We start from the raw sequence: 24716 nt of genomic DNA, 5'->3' as shown, positions 1-24716 counted from the left end.
ATAAAATAAACTGAGAAAAAACTGAATCAACTGTCACGTAAACATGATAACAGACTATAACAGCTACAATTCATTCGCCACTGAAATGCATTGTGTTTTCTCTCTTAAATGATTTAGGGTGAATGTAAAAGTTTATGTGGGATAAATATGATAATAAAATTAAGAGTCATTTAATTTTAGCTTCATGCAGCTTGTATCACTTTGTGTATGAATATTATGAAAATATATTGTAACCCAAAAGCTTAGAAATGTATTTGTGTGCACATTATAGTCATTATTTATATACAATTAAGTATATTCCATTCAAGCAAAACAGCTGATTTATGCCCAAAGCGTACAGGCTGCTAAACTGAGTGGATGAAAATGCCAAACACAGCCCTAAACTGCTTAGGGATTTTCTTTATCCATTCTCATAACAATCATTCATTTAGGACAATATACTCTATAATAATAATAATAATAATAATAATAATAATAATAATAATAATAATAATAATAATAATAATAAGACCTTGCTGAAAGAAATGTGGAACGGTTAGAACTTCCAGATCGCTGTAACTGTCTTTTTACGCATCACGGTATCACTGTTTATTGTTGCTTAGCATCTGTGACGTCACAGAAGAACTCCGAAACTTTCAGACATTCGCTGAAGTTTGTGCGAGTAAGTTGATTATTGAGGTTGCTCTGATCAGGAGAGAAAATGGGTACAATTCGCGCTGATGTAGTGCATTTTCCACTGCGCCCCCTGTTGTACACGGCCGTAGCTGCATCCACGGCAGCTGGCATTTACTATTATGTTAAACGACGCAGTCGAGAGAAAACAACAGCGGGCCCCGAGGACACAACTGAAGGTACAACTATTTCTCAGTCGTGCTGCTGTAACCATACAGTGCTGTTTACTTCTGTCCTTTAAAATAAATGAATTTAGTAGATTTGTTCAGTCCTTCCTAAGCTAAGAGGCTTTAGATGCACTGATGGGTGAAAATCTGTCAGCGTGTTCTTAGCCTTAGCCCACATTAGACATGTGCATTAGACATTAACATTAGACATGAACATCAGTAAAGTGTATTTTTTCTGTGGGCCAGTGAGAAAGTGGGAATCAGGGGCAGATTTAGTGGTCATAGTGAAATAGACTTCTATATTAATATAGGCCTAATATCAAGATTAATTTAATAATATTAATCTTAGAAAATAAAACACACTATTATTGTTATTATTTTATTTTTTATTATTCTAGTAGTTAAAGTAGTAGTATATGTTTTGGTGGTAAAATGATTAGATGTGGATTCATGTTAGTGTTAAAATATAAAGTTTCAGTACTAATTCAGGAGTTGTACAGCTGAGTGGTACAGCTCTCCTACACTGCACTGCTGGTCTGGAATTCAAAACATTAATAATAGATGATGATGTCTGATGGTTTTTAAAATTTATTTATTTATTTAGATTCAGTGTGTGACCAGGCCACGGAACCAGCTGTGGTCCAACCCACAGAGGTTCCTCAGGACCAGGTCACGGTAAGTTTTTTCTGCTCCTAACTTTCATACAGGGAAAATCTAAAAATCCAGTTTTCCATTATATGAGCATTTTAAATATCTGGATGAAGTTTGGCCCTTATGGAGGAGGAAATGAAGTTTGTACTCCAGCACAAGGCTAAAGACAGCAATCCAGAGCTGATGTTCATTAACTGCAGATTTTATCAAGAAAACAATGCGTTAAAATTTGATCAGAAGTCTGATGAATATAAGGATTCCGTGTCAGACGTGTCAGGCTGTATGACCCTTTAGGTAGATCAGACAGTTGCAACTAAACATGATGTTTGGACTGAATGCTAGTGCTCAGGAGTGCTACAAACACCTAATGCCAACAATATTTGCCCGGTGAATTTCAGGATACTGTGACGATTCTGACCCTTGTGGTGTCCAATATTCAGCTGCAGAACAGAGTGAATGAGCTGGAGGAACTGCTCTGTGAGGAATGCAGAGATTGTGACATGAAAAGCAAGGTGCATGAGATAAGTGTCTGATTAAAAAGTACTTTTCAAAATGTTATGAGAATCATGTGATAGGAATGATTGAGAATAGGGAATATCTGAACACTGGAGTTTGACTCAGTGATGAAGATGACATTAGATTAGATGGGAGGCTAAAATCTCATCTCTATCACAAGCTATGAACTTATTAGGGATAATAGTTATGTAATGTAATATATCATGAGGTTTATTATTTATTATCAGGTTTATTATTACTGCTATCATAATGGTATAGTAACAGTGATGTTGGGGCAACTTGCAGATGTGATATTTAAGTACTTTATTTTTAACCTTTTTTGCCCAATGGCTGTGTTTTAGTCGTGCAAGCGAATGTGTGTGTGTGCGTGTGTGAGTGTGTGTGTGTGTTTGTCATGAGTAATGAATCAGTTTTTAAATGTGTTTGAATGTATGTGTAGAAGTAAATGAAGCCAACAAGCTTTTAATTGTGGTACTTTTTTAGGTCTCCCTGGCTGAAGCAGATTTGAAGTTCAAGAAGGCTGTGGAGAACATTGCTCAGCTGAATGTGGTGAAGTCTGACCTGAAAAACCAGGTTCAGACACTGCAAGGAACAGCGCATAACATGGAGCACCTGCTAACTAAGATTCGCTTGGTGTTTGATGAGCTAGAGAACGTATGCAAAAATCCTTGCATTAAGCAGCTACTTTAGAAATATTATGAGGACTTTTCATGTTTATGCTGCATGATGAGGCTCATTTAACCAAAATGACAATTGTATTTTCCAGATGTTAGTTGTTTTGTTTTTTTACTGAATAGAAGTGCCCCATTAAGCATTCAAAGTTGAACATCTTTTCAACCATGTGTGTGTTTTAGGAGTGTGAGAAAGTGCAGGAGGAGAACAAACAGATGAAGGAGAAGTTAAAACTCTGTGAAGACTTACTGATGGTAAGCTTTTCGTCTCATGAATCTACAACTTCTATTGTGAGCTCTGTGTGTGTGTGTGTAATGTTGTGCAGTCACAGAAAACTTTTCCTTTTGTCACCAGAACATAAATGTGTCTGAATGTGTGCACTCGAGTTTTAGGAGTGTGAGCATCCTAAATCCTTGCATTAAGCAGCTACTTTATAAATAATATGAGGACTTTTCATATTCATGCTGCATGATGATGTTCATTTAACCAAAATGGCAATTGTATTTTCAAGTTATTAGTTGTTGTTTTTTTTAACTGAATAGACGTGCCCCACTGCATATATGAACATTAAGCATTCAAAGTTGAACATCTTTTCAACCATGTGTGTGTTTTAGGGGTATGAGAAAGTGGTGGAGGAGAACAAAGAGATGAAGGAGAAGTTAAAACTCTGTGAAGACATTCTGATGGTAAGCTTTTCTTCTCATGAATTTACAACTGCTATTGTAAGCTGTGTGTGTGTAATGTTGTACAGTCACAGAAAATTTTTCCTTTTGTCACCAGAACACGTCTGAATGTGTGCATTCACGTTTTAGGAGTGCGTGCATCCTAAATCCTTGCATTAAGAAACTCATAACAATATGAGGACTTTTCATGTTTATGCTGCATGATCAGATAAATTTTGCCAAAATTTTAATTATATTTTCAGGTTTCTAGTTGTTGTTTTTTTGTAAATAATAGTGGCCCATTGCAAATGTGAACATTAAGCACAAAGTTTGAACATCTTTTGCCCTGTGTGTTTTTTAGGAGTGTGAGCAAGAGCACAAGGCAGAGAAAAATGAGCGGAAGGAGACACTGATTCACAAGGAGGAGTTACTAAAGGTAAACTTTCCTTTTCATGAAACTAAAACTGCTATTGTAAGCCCTGTGTGTGTGATATTCTGCTCCCTCGAGCCAGTGCCGCCACTCCTCCAGTGTTGGTATGATTGCCAGTAGCTCCCGATTACCAGTGTTGTAATTGTGCATGGCCAGGGAGAGCTTTATGGAGAAGAAAGTGACAGGATGGTGCTTGGGCTTCTCCCAGAACAACTGCTAAAGGACAGCCCCTTCTCCCATCTTGGAGGAGTCTACCTTTACCACAAAGGGTTTTGAAGGGTCAGGATGTTTGAGAATGGGAGCAGTGGTAAATGTCTTGACCTGGGTCAGAGCTTGTTTGGCTGTGGGGTTGTTCAGCCAGGTAATTGGGATGGCCTCAGAGCAGGGCTGTGAGCGGGAGTGTGATGGAGCTGAAACCTCGGATGAAGTGGCAGTAAAAGTTTAAAAGCTGAGAAATGCTTGCCGGAGCACATCCTGAATGTATTCCTCCATCGCCAGCTGCTTGGCCATGGACTGGGGATAGACAAAAGCTGCATGGCAGAATGGTACAGCAGCTCGATGGTACAGTCATAGGGCCAATGTGGGGGCAGCCTGATAGGCTTGGTCTTATAGAAAACTTCACTTAAATTGTGGTATTCTGAGGTAACGGTGAACGATGCCTGGTTCTCTGGGCTCTACATTGAAGTGGAGGCTGTGGTGGAGGCAAAGGGGGACCAGCAGGTGAGCTGTTTTTCTGACCAGGATATTTGGGGGCTATGAAGCTCCATCTATGGGAGGCCCAGGATCACTGGATTTTTGGGTGCGGTGGTGACTAGAAGTGTGATGGTTTTGTAGTGGAGTCCACCAGCCCAGCACTGTCAACACAGAAAATATAGCTGAGTGCTGTATTGTAATGGGCTTGGCTAAAGAAGGACTGGAGCAGTTTGCGAGCAGAGGCTGGAGCTTCCGCTCGTGACTGGGCTGGTTCCGGCACGGAGGGGGCATTGCTCAGTGGGATGGTCCTGGTGGCCGCAGTAAAAGCAACGGTGTTCTCTGCAACGCCTCTCCCTTTCTGCCTTGCTGACTGTGTGTGTATATGTGTACACACACAGACCTTTTGTCACCAAAATGTAAAAGCATCTGAACATGTGTGTAGAAGTAAATAAAGCCAATAAGCCTTAATTGTTGTACCTTTTTAGGTCTCACTGGCTGAAGCTGAGGAGAAACACCAGAAGGCCGTGGAGACCATTGCTCAGCTAGAGGTGGAGAAATCTGACCTGAAAAACCAGGTGGAGACACTGCACGGAATAGTGAAGGACATGGGGAACCTGCTGTCTAAGAGTGAAAAGGAGTGTGATGAGCTAACAACAGTAAGCAAGAAAAAATTCCTTGCATTTAGCAGCTCCTTTAGTAATATTATGATGATTTTTCATGTTTAAGTATTAAGCACTCAGATTTAAAAAATAATTTGCCCCATGTGTGTTTTAGGCGCGTGCGGAAGAGCGGGAAGCTCACAGCTTCCTTCAGTCTGAGTATGATAAGATGAAGAAGACTCTGATGCACATGGAGGAATTACCAAAGGTAATCCTTCCTTTTCATGAAACTATATCTGCTATTGTAAGCTGTGTGTGTGTATGTGTGTGTGTGTTTCCGACATTTTGGGGTGCAGAAGTCTGACCTGCCGCAAGGAACAGTGCAGGACCTGGGCAACCTGCTAGCTGAGACTCAAAGGGAGAGTGATGAGCTAACAAACGTAACATGACAATCACTGCATTTAGCAGCTCCTTTAGTAATATTATGAAGACTTTTCATGTTTATGCTGCATGATGAGGTTCATTTAACTAAAATAAAAAATGTATTTTCAAGTTGCTAATTTTTTACTGAATTGAAGTGACCCATCGCATATGTGAACATTAAGCACTTGATTTTGAAAAAAAAAATTCAATCGTGTGTTTTCATACATTAAATCTGCCTCTTTCTTCTTTTTTTTACAGAAACATTGCATACCTCTTGGATCCAAGGAGACGACAAGTATTGAGACAGAAGGCTGTGAGAACAGAAATGGATCCCCAGCAGAAACAACATGATGCAGGTATATATATATATATATAGGGGTGAAAATAAGAAGAAAGTAACACATAATTTAATGTGAAGTAAAAAGTCAAGCTGGTCAATTTTAAAAAAGGGGTTGCCTGAGGAGGGTTTCCTCCCCCAGTCCAAAGACATGCTTTGTAGGCATTTCCAGATTGTCCATAGTGTGTGAATATTTGTGCAGTTGTGTCCTCTGTTGGGTTGGCACCCCATCCAGAGTGTTCCCCGCCTTGTACCCGAGTCCCCTGGTATAGTCTCCAGGCTCCACATGACCCTGTGTAGTAAAAGCGGTACAGAAATTGGATGGATAGCCTGGGAGCAATGGCCCAGCAGAGTGAGTCAGGGCATAGGTGAGGCTCCTGTGTGAACAGGTTAGAAATCTTTATTAATCCCCTTGAGGGGAAACTCATTACACATCACAAACAATTAAACATTACAGCACAATCAATCCATACAATAATTACACGGTTTCATTAAAAAACCTCACTACAGCAGGAATAAAAGACCTTCTACAACGCTCAGTAGAACACTGAGGCATCACTAATCTTTTAAGTCCACTAAAAATACTATGTAGTGGGTGACCTTCATAAGGCAAAATTTTTAATTTTGCCCTTGTTCTCTTTTCCACCGTGACCACAAGTCCATCTGGAGTAAAAGTAATAACAAGATGTTTCCAGATGACTATAAATATTGTGTAATATAAAAAGTAAGGCAATATCTATTCCCACACCGTTCCTATGTGCAAATTGTAAGGGGTCTTCGAAAACTGATACCTATCTTCTCAGGTGACCAAGGATAATCCTTTCAAAACATTTCATTACATGTGAGGTTAAAGCTATGTGTCTTGGTGGAACGGAACAATAAAACTTGGGCCTTGCTTTTCCTCACTTTCTGGTTCCGTGTGGTACTTTACTCTGCACCCGGGCAATTGGTTGTAAGTATACTTGATTTTGTAAATAACTTATAATAGTAACTGTGTAGTGGTCAGAATTTTAGCCCACAGTCTACCGCCCACATTAACATTTTTAGGAGTAGGAACAAGGCACAATGTTTTCCACGTTACAAGTATTTTTTATAAAGACACAGACATAGAAAAAATTGAATGAAGGACTGAGCACAACTGATTGGCACAAACTTTCAGAGTATGTGGATGGGTACCATCAGTGCCTGCTGCTTTCCTAGTCTTAAGACACCTTAACTGCTGCCAAACCTCATTTAAATGAAGGACTGTTGCTGGACTACAGTCCACATTACTATTCTGTACAAGTGATGCTAAAATACTGTCATGGGAGGCAGAGAAATCATTCACATTCAGCCCAGTCCCACAAAAATTGGTATTTATAATCCCATAACCAGTGAGAGATTTCATACCACTCCAAAGACCCTGTGTGTTACAATTTGACATCTGACCTTCAACCTTTCCCTTATATTAAAACTTACTTTGTTTAATAATTTTTTCAGCTCCTTTGGAGCAATTTTAATCTGATCTGTCACACTACTAAAAAGTAGCTTTTTTCTATTACTAGCCACTTTAACTTCCCTTGTCACCCATGGTTTATTATTAGGAAAAAACTTAATTTGTGTACATGTGATAACATATTCAACACAGTAATTAATGTAACAAGTGACTTTGTCAGAGATACTGTCCAAATCATTGTCATCAAAGAACACTGACCAGTCTGTACATTCAAAACATCCTCTTAACTTTTCACAGGTGTCCTCCGACCACACCCACACAGTCTTGGAGGCAATCGGTTCATTTCGAATCACAGGAGAATATCTAGATGTTAAATTGTGGTCCGATTGCCCCAGTGAGGGAAGCAGCTTTACAACATAACTTCTTTAATATTCGTATAGAACAGATCAATAGGTTTATCCCCTCTCGTAGTGCCAACCCAGTTTAAACTCTCTAAGAACGTCTTTATCAGATCTGATCTGTACTGTTGAATTTATTAGGCTCCCACACATTTTTTTTCTAGCTTGATTTTAACTTTGCAATTTTCACCCTTCATACGTCATAAGCTACAAGGAAAAATTTAAACAAGAAATCCACACAAAGAATTTGACATTCCCACAGAAAGAAATCTAAGTGTGTTTAAGGAAAAAAAAACCTATGGTATATGTAAGAAATAAATCATAAATAAATAAATGTATTTCTCTGGAACAGTTCATTTCATCTCTCTCCATGGAGCATTTTAATCAGTCAGTCAGTCAGCTAGTCAGGAAAAGTGTATTTCACTCTCCTTCTGGAGCCAGGAATTATTTTCTTGCTTCAATACATGCTCTTCCATGAGTACTTTTTAATCACTCCTTGCTGCATTAAGTAATGACTTGTCCTTTGAAATGTCTGCAGAAAAGGTGGGGGGGGAAAAACAGTGTTTTCCAGTAAAACTGTTCCATGTTTTGTTTTGTACGCATTTGTTAAAATATCACTCGTTGCATGTGATATCGCTTTTTACATTATCCTCATAGGTGCCAATAATTATGGCGTTGACTGTATGTGACAACATGAGATGTTTCAACACAGTCGCTTTCTGAATTTTAATAAATTACATAGCTAACTAAGAAATCACACAACTAAGACCTCCAGACTACTCAGATGCATGAATCTACAAAAAAAAAAGAAAGAATTTGTTTTGTAAAATTTTGGACTTTTGGATTTTTACCCAATTTTGTTGACAACACATGTATAAGCAATTTTAATTTACACATAAAATGCTTGTCTAGCCTCTATGACTTCTCATCAGAGTATGTATTGTTTTCATTTAGATTTAGTGTTTGTCCTGTTAGTGTAGCCGTAATTAGTAACAGACAATTAGTGCCAGTGTCCAAGGTGTGTTGAAATGATGTGATTTAAGCTCTTATTTAAACTCAGTTTTAATTTTGGATGAAATCATATAGCCTCAATTCTATTTAGAGGTTATGTGTAAACTTAAGAAGGATTTTCACAGTCATGAATCCTGGCCATGTGCAAAATTATTAACTGCGGAACGTCATACAGAAATGTGTGTATTTATTGACTGACAGTTGCATTAACGAACTCTAGAGATGTTAAAGGTTATTATAACCAAAACACACACTCACATTTCGGTTATTAGAGTCCATTTCCCTCACTAAAAAGAGGAAATGTTAAAGTAAAAGTGAATACTAGGCCGAAATTGTGATGTGAAGTTCACTGTGATTTTGCAGAGTGTGTGTGTGTGTGAGTGGGTGGGTGTGGGTGAGAGAGAGAGAATGTCCTCTCTTTAGCCGTGAACCCTGACACCAGGCCAGAGGCATCACAGCTTCTTTAGTACAGCATGTAACTGATGTAAACTTTTAAAAATACACCATTAAATTGTGGTTCAGCAGGAACACAGATATGACTCTACCCCTGTACCACTTGTTACTCAGGAGAGCTGAAGAAATGTAGTTTTTTTAACGTAAAAGATTTTACACTCTATGATTTATTTTTTAAAGTCACAAATACCATCTGTTTTATTATAATTAGCCCAAGAGAAGCATATGCAACATGTAGGCTATACCCATCAGCCATAACATTAAAACCACCTGCCTAAAATTGTGTAGGTCTCCCTTGTGCCACCGAAACAGCTCTGACCCGTCGAGGCATGGACCTCTGAATTGGTGGTGTGGTATCTGGTACCAAGATGTTAGCAGCAGAGCCTTTAAGTCCTGTAAGTTGTGAGGTGGGATCTCCATGAATTTGACTTTTTTTGTCCAGGACATCTCATAGATGCTTTGTCAGATTGAGATCTGGGGAATTTGGGGCCCAAGTCAACACCTTGAACTCCTTGTCATGTTCAATGTTCATTTTAATGGCATATATCGGCAAAAAAAAAAAAAAAACAGCACCGGTTTGGAGCGATATGCGGTGGAGAGTGACGTCACACTGCCAATAAATAATGTCTAATATCTCAAACACCATAGCAGAACAAATGTTTGTTTTTGCCACAGAAATCAGCACAAATGAATGGCATAGTTTTAGTGATTATTTAATTTCATGGGATGCCAACTTCACTTTTGAATTCTGAGGGAATGTGAGTGTTTAAATAAAACATGATTAATTTACACCGTGTGTGTGTGTGTGTGTGTGTGTGTGTGTGTGTGTGTGTACAAGAGGCCTGCACTGTTTCGCAGTTTTACAGCTAGGTATAAAAGAGGACACCGCGCCTGGTGAGATTTGGAGAAACCGAGCTCCTGTCATCCACCACCAGGTCTCTCTCTCACACACTCTCTCACACACACTCTCACACTCACTCAAAAACAGACTGGGACTGAAGGAAATGCCTGAAGACCTACAAAAAGAAAACTAAATTTGAGTGGGAAATCCTGCGCATGTGCGTTACAGATGAACTCCTAGTAGTGCATGTGTAACATTAACATGGATTTCACTTTTATCACCAAAAACCAAAAAAAGACAAACAACAAAAGTAGATTTTTATTTAAAGGAATCTCACCATTGTGAGTTTTTGAGCTGTAATACACTTTCTTTTGAAGAGCTAAGCTTATAATTTATTATAATACGTCTGCACAAACCTTAAAAGTGACACCTGAATTATAAGATGGAAATGAAATGATAACGTTCTTCCAGATCAAGAGAAAAGCATTGGCTGTTCTAGAGGTTGCATTTATAATCAGCATTGTACATAATATCTTTCCCTGGGCTTCAACAGCGTTTGCTGTGCTTTCATGAACACCACATTGAAAGAAAGGGCCAGAAATAGCCAGAATGGATTCCGTTAATTCCTTCATATCATATCAGTTAACTGACAACTGTAGACTAACAGTTTATACATTATTTAAAAATATATATATATAATTGGATTTCAACAAAAGAAGCATTTTAGAAAGTGGCAATCTGGCAATAATGAATAAAACCCTGAAGGAATCACTTCCATTATGACGTCTCTGTAAAGTATGTTAAAAACTGAACTCCTTTTAACCCAAAACAAACGAAATAACAAACTAACAAACCAAGAAACAAGCAAAAAGATAGACTGGATTATACAGTGAAAAAAGTGACAATTCTTTTCTTTTTCTCCCACAGCACTGCACAGCCTTATGTTTAGTTTTCCCTAATCTAACATGCCTGATTTAAAATCTGAACACATGTACAATACATGATGTGGGAATAAGAGAAGACACTAAAGTGTGCTAGAAACTGTAGGCAAGCACTGACCTCTGCTGTCCAAATCAACCAACATACTGTCATTGCTACATCTATGTGTTCATCACTGAGCATCACATAAACATATAGTGACTTGAGCACAAACATCGGTTTCTCTTCTGTTATTTTAATAAACACAATCTACTTTTTTTAAAAAATGCTCAGTCTAGCTTATGTGTTTGTCTCGTGTTTATTACACTGTAACAATTACATCATGGAAATTCACAGATCTGAACATTTTACATTTTTTCCTCATTTATTAAATACTATTTATCAATTATTATTACAAAATTCTACCTAACTGTTTCCTCATGAAAATCCAAAGCAAGAGCAATTGCTGAATGTTTTTTAACTTGTACTAGCGTAACAATTTAACAACATTATAGTGAACCACATACTTATAAAAAAGCTTTTCTTATTAAAGAAAAAAGAGAAGCTGTCTTTTCACATGTAATATAAAATTTTATTAACAAGAAGTACATAAATAAAAGTATATATATATACACACACACACACACACACCAATATTTACAGCATACATTTTTGCAGCTCCAGGTTTAGCTGGCTCTAAATTTGGTACAGTATTAAATCTAAGATGAGGATCATACTAGCTGGGATTAGAACGCAAACATTTTCCAGTGAACAGCTTAACCTCTACTCATACGTTCACAGCATGAAGATAGCATAAATGTTTGTATCACAATGTATAATCAGCTCAAAGTTTTACACAGTAAATCTCATTTGGATCATATTAACAACACTTATTTCCCGAACATTGCCCGGTAAATATTTATGGCATTTGGCAGACGCCCTTTAGCATAACCTTTACTCACAAGTCCACAAATTAAGTCCATCTAAGTTTTTTTAATCCACTTCTTCAATAGTCGGTCCCTGGGTGTTTGCTCCTGAAGCGGCTCGTGCCTGAGCTCCACAGCTTCCGGCTGGCATTCCTCCCTGGTACAGCTTAGTGATGATGGGGTTGCAGACTTTCTCCAGTTCTTTCAGCTCATGTTCGAACTCCTCTTTTTCGGCCAGCTGGTTGTTCTCCAGCCAGGTAACGGCCTGGTTACACCTCTCAATGACCGTCTTCTTGTCCTCTTCACTGATTTTGCCTTTCATGCTTTCATCTTCCACACTGTTTTTCATGTTAAAGGCATACGACTCCAGGGAGTTCTTGGCTGCAATCTTCTCTCTCTGACGGTCGTCCTCTGCTTTGTACTTATCTGCTTCCTGCACCATCCTCTCAATCTCCTCCTTGCTCAGCCTGCCCTTGTCATTAGTGATGGTGATCTTGTTCTCTTTGCCAGTGCTTTTGTCCACAGCAGACACGTTCAGAATGCCGTTGGCGTCAATGTCAAAGGTCACTTCGATCTGAGGAACTCCACGTGGTGCAGGTGGGATGCCCGTCAGATCAAACTTCCCGAGCAGGTTGTTGTCTTTGGTCATGGCTCTCTCACCTTCATACACCTGGATCAGAACCCCAGGCTGGTTGTCTGCGTACGTGCTGAAGATTTGCGTCTGCTTGGTGGGGATGGTTGTGTTGCGTTTGATGAGAGTGGTCATGACTCCTCCTGCGGTCTCAATGCCCAGGGACAGTGGAGCCACATCCAGCAGCAGCAAGTCCTGGACGTTTCCAGAGGTGTCGCCCATGAGGATGGCGGCCTGAACTGCGGCACCGTAAGCTACCGCCTCGTCTGGGTTGATGCTTTTGTTCAGTTCCCGTCCATTAAAGAAGTCCTGCAGAAGTTTCTGGATCTTGGGGATTCTTGTAGAACCTCCAACCAGGACAATTTCATGGATCTGAGATTTGTCCATCTTGGCATCTCTCAGGGCCTTCTCCACCGGCTCTAGCGTTCCTCTGAACAGATCCGAACACAACTCTTCAAAGCGTGCTCTGGTGATGGACGTGTAAAAGTCAGTGCCTTCATACAGGGAGTCGATTTCAATGCTGGCTTGAGAGCTGGAGGACAGGGTTCTCTTGGCTCTCTCACAGGCCGTACGCAGCCTCCTCAGGGCTCTCTTGTTCTGGCTGATGTCCTTCTTGTGCTTTCTCTTGAATTCCTCCACAAAGTGGTTGACCAGGCGGTTGTCAAAGTCCTCTCCGCCCAGGTGAGTGTCTCCGGCTGTGGCTTTCACTTCGAAGATGCCATCTTCGATGGTCAGGATGGACACATCGAAGGTACCACCTCCCAGGTCAAAGATCAGGATATTGCGCTCTCCTTTCTTGCCTTTGTCCAGGCCGTAGGCGATCGCTGCAGCTGTGGGCTCGTTGATGATCCTCAGGACGTTCAGTCCAGCAATCACTCCAGCATCTTTAGTGGCTTGTCTCTGAGAGTCATTGAAGTAGGCAGGAACAGTAATGACAGCGTTTGTTACTTTCTGTCCAAGATAGGCCTCTGCGATTTCCTTCATTTTCACCAGAACCATGGAGGAGATCTCCTCAGGGTAAAAGGATTTCTTCTCCCCTTTGTACTCGACCAGAACCTTCGGCTTGCCTCCATCGCTGGTCACTTGGAAAGGCCAATGCTTCATGTCAGACTGTACGACTGGATCGTCAAACTTCCTGCCAATCAGCCTCTTGGCATCAAACACTGTGTTGTTGGGGTTCAAGGCCACTTGGTTTTTTGCAGCATCTCCAATGAGCCTCTCAGTGTCCGTGAAAGCCACGTAGCTGGGTGTTGTCCTGTTTCCCTGGTCATTAGCAATGATCTCCACTTTTCCATGCTGAAACACCCCCACACAGGAGTAGGTGGTGCCCAGGTCAATCCCAACAGCAATTCCTTTAGCGGAGGACATCTTGATTGTTTTGTCAGATGTCTATAAATGACACACATAAAAACCAAAGCAGAAGTTAGTTCAGGTACATTTTAAAAGTTGCATCTGTATGATCAATTTAAACCAATAAACTATTCATTAATAAGTAACGACAATAAAAATCAAATACGGAAATACACATGCGTATCAAAGTTATTACTCGAGCACCCCAATTTAATTTCAGTTATTACACATGTAATGATTTCTTCTTCTACCAGTAGTAAAATGAACGAAAGGTAGTTTTGTAAAGTTATAATAAGGTCTCAGAATACATTTTAATATTGTTCTCCTGTCCAGTTCCTTTATAACAATATGTGTCCTCAAAAGAGATTATAAATCCTGTCATATAACCACAGTCATAGAGGAGTTAAATGATCGTACTTACATTTATTAGGCTCCTGAAATGTATGAAGATTATGTGTTATCTCTTATGAAATCTGCCGCTTTGCTCCTCCTCGTTGCTGCAACTCTCACTGCTCGTAGACGGCTGTTTGTTACACACGCTTTCACTCTCGCTTTTATAATCACCAGCGGACTCAGTCAGTCTCCTCTCCATCTTTCTAGGCGCTTCTCCAAAGCTCGTGCGAAACCGACCAATCAGAAGTTATGCAGCTGACTAGTACACGCCCACCACTGGTTCAGGAACATACCATTCTGCCCAGAACAGAGGACTGACTTCTAGCGTGTTCTGGATCATTCCTCTCTTCCTCCACTACTTGATCCGCTTCTCTGATACCAAAATATAATGTAGCGTAATTAAGCTTTCTTAAAATGGGCAACAAATAAGAAATAAAACAGAAATAGTGTAGAAACAAACTGATCTGTAGACCTGAGAGTGAATTAGAGTGTTTTGGTAAAACAAGGCTATAGTTGTTCCTATAAATATATTCACTTTTAATTAAATAACAGTGTCTGTATCCAATGCATACAATATCACGGTGGTGATGAAATTCACATCTATGAGGAACGGTCTGTATCTCATCCACCTTTCTGTACAATATGAAGAGATGATCTGAAAGTAGATATCACTAATAATCTGCCCTCAACACATGTACATGAGTAACTGTGTAAAATAACTGCATTTGGTGATAAAAGAATCTGAGTAGATTAATCATTACTGTGATAAAGTCATCCTGAGATTTTGACAATAAATGGTATTAGATGTTATCTTACACAGTTGAATTTATTTGTTTGTTTGTTTGTTTCTCAGTTATGACCTTCCTCCAAGTTAAGATCACAGCCACTGATCTTAATAATCATTCAAGCCATCAATTCCTTCATATCATATCAATTAACTGACAACTGTAGACTAACAGTTTATACATTATTTAAAAATATATATATATAATTGGATTTCAACAAAAAGAAGCATTTTAGAAAGTGGCAATCTGGCAATAATGAATAAAACCCTGAAGGAATCACTTCCATTATGACATCTCTGTAAAGTATGTTAAAAACTGAACTCCTTTTAACCCAAAACAAACGAATTAACAAACTAACAAACCAAGAAACAAGCAAAAAGATAAAGACTGGATTATACAGTGAAAAAGTGACGATTCTTTTCTTTTTCTCCCACAGCACTGCACAGCCTTATGTTTAGTTTTCCCTAATCTAACATGCCTGATTTAAAATCTGAACACATGTACAATACATGATGTGGGAATAAGAGAAGACACTAAAGTGTGCTAGAAACTGTAGGCAAGCACTGACCTCTGCTGTCCAAATCAACCAACATACTGTCATTGCTACATCTGTGTGTTCATCACTGAGCATCACATAAACATATACTGACTTGAGCAGAAACATCGGTTTCTCTTCTGTTATTTTAATAAACACAATCTACTTTTTTTTAAAAAAATGCTCAGTCTAGCTTATGTGTTTGTCTCGTTTTTATTACACTGTAACAATTACATCATGGAAATTCACAGATCTGAACATTTTACATTTTTTCCTCATTTATTAAATACTATTTATCAATTATTATTACAAAATTCTACCTAAATGTTTCCTCATGAAAATCCAAAGCAAGAGCAATTGCTGAATGTTTTTTAACTTGTACTAGCGTAACAATATAACAACATTATAGTGAACCACATACTTATAAAAAAGCTTTTCTTATTAAAGAAAAAAGAGAAGCTGTCTTTTCACATGTAATATAAAATTTTATTAACAAGAAGTACATAAATAAAAGTATATATACACACACACACACACACACCAATATTTACACCATACATTTTTGCAGCTCCAGGTTTAACTGGCTCTAAATTTGGTACAGTATTAAATCTAAGATGAGGATCATACTAGCTGGGATTAGAACGCAAACATTTTCCAGTGAACAGCTTAACCTCTACTCATACGTTCACAGCATGAAGATAGCATAAATGTTTGTATCACAATGTATAATCAACTCAAAGTTTTACACAGTAAATCTCATTTGGATCATATTAACAACACTTATTTCCCGAACATTGCCCGGTAAATATTTATGGCATTTGGCAGACGCTCTTTAGCATAACCTTTACTCATAAGTCCACAAATTAAGTCCATATAAGTTTTTTTAATCCACTTCTTCAATGGTCGGTCCCTGGGTGTTTGCTCCTGAAGCGGCTCGTGCCTGAGCTCCACAGCTTCCGGCTGGCATTCCTCCCTGGTACAGCTTAGTGATGATGGGGTTGCAGACTTTCTCCAGTTCTTTCAGCTCATGTTCGAACTCCTCTTTTTCGGCCAGCTGGTTGTTCTCCAGCCAGGTAACGGCCTGGTTACACCTCTCAATGACCGTCTTCTTGTCCTCTTCACTGATTTTGCCTTTCATGTTTTCATCTTCCACACTGTTTTTCATGTTAAAGGCATACGACTCCAGGGAGTTCTTGGCTGCAATCTTCTCTCTCTGACGGTCGTCCTCTGCTTTGTACTTATCTGCTTCCTGCACCATCCTCTCAATCTCCTCCTTGCTCAGCCTGCCCTTGTCATTAGTGATGGTGATCTTGTTCTCTTTGCCAGTGCTTTTGTCCACAGCAGACACGTTCAGAATGCCGTTGGCGTCAATGTCAAAGGTCACTTCGATCTGAGGAACTCCACGTGGTGCAGGTGGGATGCCCGTCAGATCAAACTTCCCGAGCAGGTTGTTGTCTTTGGTCATGGCTCTCTCACCTTCATACACCTGGATCAGAACCCCAGGCTGGTTGTCTGCGTACGTGCTGAAGATTTGCGTCTGCTTGGTGGGGATGGTGGTGTTGCGTTTGATGAGAGTGGTCATGACTCCTCCTGCGGTCTCAATGCCCAGGGACAGTGGAGCCACATCCAGCAGCAGCAAGTCCTGGACGTTTCCAGAGGTGTCGCCCATGAGGATGGCGGCCTGAACTGCGGCACCGTAAGCTACCGCCTCGTCTGGGTTGATGCTTTTGTTCAGTTCCCGTCCATTAAAGAAGTCCTGCAGAAGTTTCTGGATCTTGGGGATTCTTGTAGAACCTCCAACCAGGACAATTTCATGGATCTGAGATTTGTCCATCTTGGCATCTCTCAGGGCCTTCTCCACCGGCTCTAGCGTTCCTCTGAACAGATCCGAACACAACTCTTCAAAGCGTGCTCTGGTGATGGAAGTGTAAAAGTCAGTGCCTTCATACAGGGAGTCGATTTCAATGCTGGCTTGAGAGCTGGAGGACAGGGTTCTCTTGGCTCTCTCACAGGCCGTACGCAGCCTCCTCAGGGCTCTCTTGTTCTGGCTGATGTCCTTCTTGTGCTTTCTCTTGAATTCCTCCACAAAGTGGTTGACCAGGCGGTTGTCAAAGTCCTCTCCGCCCAGGTGAGTGTCTCCGGCTGTGGCTTTCACTTCGAAGATGCCATCTTCGATGGTCAGGATGGACACATCGAAGGTACCACCTCCCAGGTCAAAGATCAGGATATTGCGCTCTCCTTTCTTGCCTTTGTCCAGGCCGTAGGCGATCGCTGCAGCTGTGGGCTCGTTGATGATCCTCAGGACGTTCAGTCCAGCAATCACTCCAGCATCTTTAGTGGCTTGTCTCTGAGAGTCATTGAAGTAGGCTGGAACAGTAATGACAGCGTTTGTTACTTTCTGTCCAAGATAGGCCTCTGCGATTTCCTTCATTTTCACCAGAACCATGGAGGAGATCTCCTCAGGGTAAAAGGATTTCTTCTCCCCTTTGTACTCGACCAGAACCTTCGGCTTGCCTCCATCGCTGGTCACTTGGAAAGGCCAATGCTTCATGTCAGACTGTACGACTGGATCGTCAAACTTCCTGCCAATCAGCCTCTTGGCATCAAACACTGTGTTGTTGGGGTTCAAGGCCACTTGGTTTTTTGCAGCATCTCCAATGAGCCTCTCAGTGTCCGTGAAGGCCACGTAGCTGGGTGTTGTCCTGTTTCCCTGGTCATTAGCAATGATCTCCACTTTTCCATGCTGAAACACCCCCACACAGGAGTAGGTGGTGCCCAGGTCAATCCCAACAGCAATTCCTTTAGCAGAGGACATCTTGATTGTTTTGTCAGATGTCTATAAATGACACACACAAAAACCAAAGCAGAAGTTAGTTCAGGTACATTTTAAAAGTTGCATCTGTATGATCAATTTAAACCAATAAACTATTCATTAATAAGTAACGACAATAAAAATCAAATACGGAAATACACATGCGTATCAAAGTTATTACTCGAGCACCCCAATTTAATTTCAGTTATTACACATGTAATGATTTCTTCTTCTACCAGTAGTAAAATGAACGAAAGGTAGTTTTGTAAAGTTACAATAAGGTCTCAGAATACATTTTAATATTATTCTCCTGTCCAGTTCCTTTATAAGAATATGTGTCCTCAAAAGAGATTATAAATCGTCATATAACCACAGTCATAGAGGAGTTAAATGATCGTACTTACATTTATTAGGCTCCTGAAATGTATGAAGATTATGTGTTATCTCTTATGAAATCTGCCGCTTTGCTCCTCTTCGTTGCTGCAACTCTCACTGCTCGTAGACGGCTGTTTGTTACACACGCTTTCACTCTCGCTTTTATAATCACCAGCGGACTCAGTCAGTTTCTTCTCCATCTTTCTAGGCGCTTCTCCAAAGCTCGTGCGAAACCGACCAATCAGAAGTTATGCAGCTGACTAGTCCACGCCCACCACTGGTTCAGGAACATACCATTCTGCCCAGAACAGAGGACTGACTTCTAGCGTGTTCTGGATCATTCCTCTCTTCCTCCACTACTTGATCCGCTGCTCTGATACCAAAATATAATGTAGCGTAATTAAGCTTTCTTAAAATGGGCAACAAATAAGAAATAAAACAGAAATAGTGTAGAAACAAACTGATCTGTAGACCTGAGAGTGAATTAGGGTGTTTTGGTAAAACAAGGCTATAGTTGTTCCTATAAATATATTCACTTTTAATTAAATAACAGTGTCTGTAGCCAATGCATACAATATCACGGTGGTGATGAAATTCACATCTATGAGGAACGGTCTGTATCTCATCCACCTTTCTGTACAATATGAAGAGATGATCTGAAAGTAGATATCACTAATAATCTGCCCTCAACACATGTACATGAGTATCTGTGTAAAATAACTGCATTTGGTGATAAAAGAATCTGAGTAGATTAATTATTACTGTGATAAAGTCATCCTGAGAGTTTGACAATAAATGGTATTAGCTGTTATCTTACACAGTTGAATTTATTTATTTGTTTGTTTCTCGGTTATGACCTTCCTCCAAGTTAAGATCACAGCCACTGATCTTAATAATCATTCAAGCCATCAATTCCTTCATATCATATCAATTAACTGACAACTGTAGACTAACAGTTTATACATTATTTAAAAATATATATATATAATTGGATTTCAACAAAAAGAAGCATTTTAGAAAGTGGCAATCTGGCAATAATGAATAAAACCCTGAAGGAATCACTTCCATTATGACGTCTCTGTAAAGTATGTTAAAAACTGAACTCCTTTTAACCCAAAACAAACGAAATAACAAACTAACAAACAAAGAAACAAGCAAAAAGATAAAGACTGGATTATACAGTGAAAAAGTGACGATTCTTTTCTTTTTCTCCCACAGCACTGCACAGCCTTATGTTTAGTTTTCCCTAATCTAACATGCCTGATTTAAAATCTGAACACATGTACAATACATGATGTGGGAATAAGAGAAGACACTAAAGTGTGCTAGAAACTGTAGGCAAGCACTGACCTCTGCTGTCCAAATCAACCAACATACTGTCATTGCTACATCTATGTGTTCATCACTGAGCATCACATAAACATATAGTGACTTAAGCAGAAACATCGGTTTCTCTTCTGTTATTTTAATAAACACAATCTACTTTTTTTTAAAAAAAGTGCTCAGTCTAGCTTATGTGTTTGTCTCGTGTTTATTACACTGTAACAATTACATCATGGAAATTCACAGATCTGAACATTTTACATTTTTTCCTCATTTATTAAATACTATTTATCAATTATTATTACAAAATTCTACCTAAATGTTTCCTCATGAAAATCCAAAGCAAGAGCAATTGCTGAATGTTTTTTAACTTGTACTAGCGTAACAATTTAACAACATTATAGTGAACCACATACTTATAAAAAAGCTTTTCTTATTAAAGAAAAAAGAGAAGCTGTCTTTTCACATGTAATATAAAATTTTATTAACAAGAAGTACATAAATAAAAGTATATATATACACACACACACACACACAGCAATATTTACAGCATACATTTTTGCAGCTCCAGGTTTAACTGGCTCTAAATTTGGTACAGTATTAGATCTAAGATGAGGATCATACTAGCTGGGATTAGAACGCAAACATTTTCCAGTGAACATCTTAACCTCTACTCATACGTTCACAGCATGAAGATAGCATAAATGTTTGTATCACAATGTATAATCAGCTCAAAGTTTTACACAGTAAATCTCATTTGGATCATATTAACAACACTTATTTCCCGAACATTGCCCGGTAAATATTTATGGCATTTGGCAGACGCTCTTTAGCATAACCTTTACTCACAAGTCCACAAATTAAGTCCATATAAGTTTTTTTAATCCACTTCTTCAATAGTCGGTCCCTGGGTGTTTGCTCCTGAAGTGGCTCGTGCCTGAGCTCCACAGCTTCCGGCTGGCATTCCTCCCTGGTACAGCTTAGTGAGGATGGGGTTGCAGACTTTCTCCAGTTCTTTCAGCTCATGTTCGAACTCCTCTTTTTCGGCCAGCTGGTTGTTCTCCAGCCAGGTAACGGCCTGGTTACACCTCTCAATGACCGTCTTCTTGTCCTCTTCACTGATTTTGCCTTTCATGCTTTCATCTTCCACACTGTTTTTCATGTTAAAGGCATACGACTCCAGGGAGTTCTTGGCTGCAATCTTCTCTCTCTGACGGTCGTCCTCTGCTTTGTACTTATCTGCTTCCTGCACCATCCTCTCAATCTCCTCCTTGCTCAGCCTGCCCTTGTCATTAGTGATGGTGATCTTGTTCTCTTTGCCAGTGCTTTTGTCCACAGCAGACACGTTCAGAATGCCGTTGGCGTCAATGTCAAAGGTCACTTCGATCTGAGGAACTCCACGTGGTGCAGGTGGGATGCCCGTCAGATCAAACTTCCCGAGCAGGTTGTTGTCTTTGGTCATGGCTCTCTCACCTTCATACACCTGGATCAGAACCCCAGGCTGGTTGTCTGCGTACGTGCTGAAGATTTGCGTCTGCTTGGTGGGGATGGTGGTGTTGCGTTTGATGAGAGTGGTCATGACTCCTCCTGCGGTCTCAATGCCCAGGGACAGTGGAGCCACATCCAGCAGCAGCAAGTCCTGGACGTTTCCAGAGGTGTCGCCCATGAGGATGGCGGCCTGAACTGCGGCACCGTAAGCTACCGCCTCGTCTGGGTTGATGCTTTTGTTCAGTTCCCGTCCATTAAAGAAGTCCTGCAGAAGTTTCTGGATCTTGGGGATTCTTGTAGAACCTCCAACCAGGACAATTTCATGGATCTGAGATTTGTCCATCTTGGCATCTCTCAGGGCCTTCTCCACCGGCTCTAGCGTTCCTCTGAACAGATCCGAACACAACTCTTCAAAGCGTGCTCTGGTGATGGAAGTGTAAAAGTCAGTGCCTTCATACAGGGAGTCGATTTCAATGCTGGCTTGAGAGCTGGAGGACAGGGTTCTCTTGGCTCTCTCACAGGCCGTACGCAGCCTCCTCAGGGCTCTCTTGTTCTGGCTGATGTCCTTCTTGTGCTTTCTCTTGAATTCCTCCACAAAGTGGTTGACCAGGCGGTTGTCAAAGTCCTCTCCGCCCAGGTGAGTGTCTCCGGCTGTGGCTTTCACTTCGAAGATGCCATCTTCGATGGTCAGGATGGACACATCGAAGGTACCACCTCCCAGGTCAAAGATCAGGATATTGCGCTCTCCTTTCTTGCCTTTGTCCAGGCCGTAGGCGATCGCTGCAGCTGTGGGCTCGTTGATGATCCTCAGGACGTTCAGTCCAGCAATCACTCCAGCATCTTTAGTGGCTTGTCTCTGAGAGTCATTGAAGTAGGCTGGAACAGTAATGACAGCGTTTGTTACTTTCTGTCCAAGATAGGCCTCTGCGATTTCCTTCATTTTCACCAGAACCATGGAGGAGATCTCCTCAGGGTAAAAGGATTTCTTCTCCCCTTTGTACTCGACCAGAACCTTCGGCTTTCCTCCATCGCTGGTCACTTGGAAAGGCCAATGCTTCATGTCAGACTGTACGACTGGATCGTCAAACTTCCTGCCAATCAGCCTCTTGGCATCAAACACTGTGTTGTTGGGGTTCAAGGCCACTTGGTTTTTTGCAGCATCTCCAATGAGCCTCTCAGTGTCCGTGAAGGCCACGTAGCTGGGTGTTGTCCTGTTTCCCTGGTCATTAGCAATGATCTCCACTTTTCCATGCTGAAACACCCCCACACAGGAGTAGGTGGTGCCCAGGTCAATCCCAACAGCAATTCCTTTAGCAGAGGACATCTTGATTGTTTTGTCAGATGTCTATAAATGACACACACAAAAACCAAAGCAGAAGTTAGTTCAGGTACATTTTAAAAGTTGCATCTGTATGATCAATTTAAACCAATAAACTATTCATTAATAAGTAACGACAATAAAAATCAAATACGGAAATACACATGCGTATCAAAGTTATTACTCGAGCACCCCAATTTAATTTCAGTTATTACACATGTAATGATTTCTTCTTCTACCAGTAGTAAAATGAACGAAAGGTAGTTTTGTAAAGTTATAATAAGGTCTCAGAATACATTTTAATATTGTTCTCCTGTCCAGTTCCTTTATAACAATATGTGTCCTCAAAAGAGATTATAAATCCTGTCATATAACCACAGTCATAGAGGAGTTAAATGATCGTACTTACATTTATTAGGCTCCTGAAATGTATGAAGATTATGTGTTATCTCTTATGAAATCTGCCGCTTTGCTCCTCCTCGTTGCTGCAACTCTCACTGCTCGTAGACGGCTGTTTGTTACACACGCTTTCACTCTCGCTTTTATAATCACCAGCGGACTCAGTCAGTTTCTTCTCCATCTTTCTAGGCGCTTCTCCAAAGCTCGTGCGAAACCGACCAATCAGAAGTTATGCAGCTGACTAGTCCACGCCCACCACTGGTTCAGGAACATACCATTCTGCCCAGAACAGAGGACTGACTTCTAGCGTGTTCTGGATCATTCCTCTCTTCCTACACTACTTGATCCGTTCCTCTGATACCAAAATATAATGTAGCGTAATTAAGCTTTCTTAAAATGGGCAACAAATAAAGAAATAAAACAGAAATAGTGTAGAAACAAACTGATCTGTAGACCTGAGAGTGAATTAGGGTGTTTTGGTAAAACAAGGCTATAGTTGTTCCTATAAATATATTCACTTTTAATTAAATAACAGTGTCTGTAGCCAATGCATACAATATCACGGTGGTGATGAAATTCACATCTATGAGGAACGGTCTGTATCTTATCCACCTTTCTGTACAATATGAAGAGATGATCTGAAAGTAGATATCACTAATAATCTGCCCTCAACACATGTACATGAGTAACTGTGTAAAATAACTGCATTTGGTGATAAAAGAATCTGAGTAGATTAATCATTACTGTGATAAAGTCATCCTGAGATTTTGACAATAAATGGTATTCGATGTTATCTTACACAGTTGAATTTATTTGTTTGTTTGTTTCTCAGTTATGACCTTCCTCCAAGTTAAGATCACAGCCACTGATCTTAATAATCATTCAAGCCATCAATTCCTTCATATCATATCAATTAACTGACAACTGTAGACTAACAGTTTATACATTATTTAAAAAAAAAAATATATATATATATATATATATATATATATATATATATATATATATATATATATATATATATATATATATATATATATATATAAAATTGGATTTCAACAAAAAGAAGCATTTTAGAAAGTGGCAATCTGGCAATAATTAATAAAACCCTGAAGGAATCACTTCCATTATGACGTCTCTGTAAAGTATGTTAAAAACTGAACTCCTTTTAACCCAAAACAAACGAATTAACAAACTAACAAACCAAGAAACAAGCAAAAAGATAAAGACTGGATTATACAGTGAAAAAGTGACGATTCTTTTCTTTTTCTCCCACAGCACTGCACAGCCTTATGTTTAGTTTTCCCTAATCTAACATGCCTGATTTAAAATCTGAACACATGTACAATACATGATGTGGGAATAAGAGAAGACACTAAAGTGTGCTAGAAACTGTAGGCAAGCACTGACCTCTGCTGTCCAAATCAACCAACATACTGTCATTGCTACATGTATGTGTTCATCACTGAGCATCACATAAACATATAGTGACTTAAGCAGAAA

The 24716-nt window shown here is 39.9% G+C and overlaps 4 protein-coding genes across 4 annotated transcripts; 1 reads left to right on the top strand and 3 right to left on the bottom strand.

Moving 5' to 3' along the window:
• Positions 1–542: 542 nt before the first annotated feature.
• On the top strand, positions 543–14954 carry LOC108259093 (uveal autoantigen with coiled-coil domains and ankyrin repeats-like). The gene is made up of 12 exons (XM_053675935.1): positions 543–851; positions 1444–1514; positions 1889–2002; positions 2490–2660; positions 2861–2932; positions 3293–3364; positions 3702–3776; positions 4949–5119; positions 5238–5330; positions 5744–5841; positions 9958–10054; positions 14386–14954. Exons 1-10 carry the CDS (start codon positions 701–703, stop codon positions 5834–5836), a joined length of 1083 nt encoding a protein of 360 aa, XP_053531910.1. The 5' UTR covers positions 543–700; the 3' UTR covers positions 5837–5841; positions 9958–10054; positions 14386–14954.
• Positions 11449–14364, bottom strand: LOC108259095 (heat shock 70 kDa protein 1). Its single transcript, XM_053675934.1, has 2 exons — positions 14207–14364; positions 11449–13824 (listed from the first exon to the last, which is right to left on the bottom strand). The coding sequence occupies exon 2, from the start codon at positions 13801–13803 to the stop codon at positions 11872–11874; it is 1932 nt and encodes a 643-aa protein (XP_053531909.1). The 5' UTR covers positions 13804–13824; positions 14207–14364; the 3' UTR covers positions 11449–11871.
• A 1008-nt stretch (positions 14955–15962) lies between the features above and the next one.
• LOC128629167 (heat shock 70 kDa protein 1) lies at positions 15963–18874 on the bottom strand. The gene is made up of 2 exons (XM_053675932.1): positions 18715–18874; positions 15963–18334 (listed from the first exon to the last, which is right to left on the bottom strand). The coding sequence occupies exon 2, from the start codon at positions 18311–18313 to the stop codon at positions 16382–16384; it is 1932 nt and encodes a 643-aa protein (XP_053531907.1). The 5' UTR covers positions 18314–18334; positions 18715–18874; the 3' UTR covers positions 15963–16381.
• Positions 18875–20467: 1593 nt separating this feature from the next.
• LOC108262339 (heat shock 70 kDa protein 1) lies at positions 20468–23383 on the bottom strand. The gene is made up of 2 exons (XM_053675931.1): positions 23224–23383; positions 20468–22841 (listed from the first exon to the last, which is right to left on the bottom strand). Exon 2 carries the CDS (start codon positions 22818–22820, stop codon positions 20889–20891), a length of 1932 nt encoding a protein of 643 aa, XP_053531906.1. The 5' UTR covers positions 22821–22841; positions 23224–23383; the 3' UTR covers positions 20468–20888.
• Between the last annotated feature and the right edge of the window lie 1333 nt (positions 23384–24716).

This window comes from Ictalurus punctatus, chromosome 2 (genome assembly GCF_001660625.3).
Source record: "Ictalurus punctatus breed USDA103 chromosome 2, Coco_2.0, whole genome shotgun sequence".
NCBI lineage: Eukaryota > Metazoa > Chordata > Actinopteri > Siluriformes > Ictaluridae > Ictalurus > Ictalurus punctatus.
Note: the sequence above shows the minus strand (reverse complement) of the source record. Positions and strands in the feature narration are given on the sequence as shown.

Coding starts and splice junctions, on each gene's coding strand:
- LOC108259093 (XM_053675935.1), top strand. CDS start 701: ATGGGTACAATTCGCGCTGATGTAGTGCATTTTCCACTGCGCCCCCTG. Junction 2,003..2,489: donor ATTGTGACATGAAAAGCAAG/GTGCATGAGATA, acceptor GTACTTTTTTAG/GTCTCCCTGGCTGAAGCAGA. Junction 5,120..5,237: donor AGTGTGATGAGCTAACAACA/GTAAGCAAGAAA, acceptor TGTGTGTTTTAG/GCGCGTGCGGAAGAGCGGGA.
- LOC128629167 (XM_053675932.1), bottom strand. CDS start 18,313: ATGTCCTCTGCTAAAGGAATTGCTGTTGGGATTGACCTGGGCACCACC.
- LOC108259095 (XM_053675934.1), bottom strand. CDS start 13,803: ATGTCCTCCGCTAAAGGAATTGCTGTTGGGATTGACCTGGGCACCACC.
- LOC108262339 (XM_053675931.1), bottom strand. CDS start 22,820: ATGTCCTCTGCTAAAGGAATTGCTGTTGGGATTGACCTGGGCACCACC.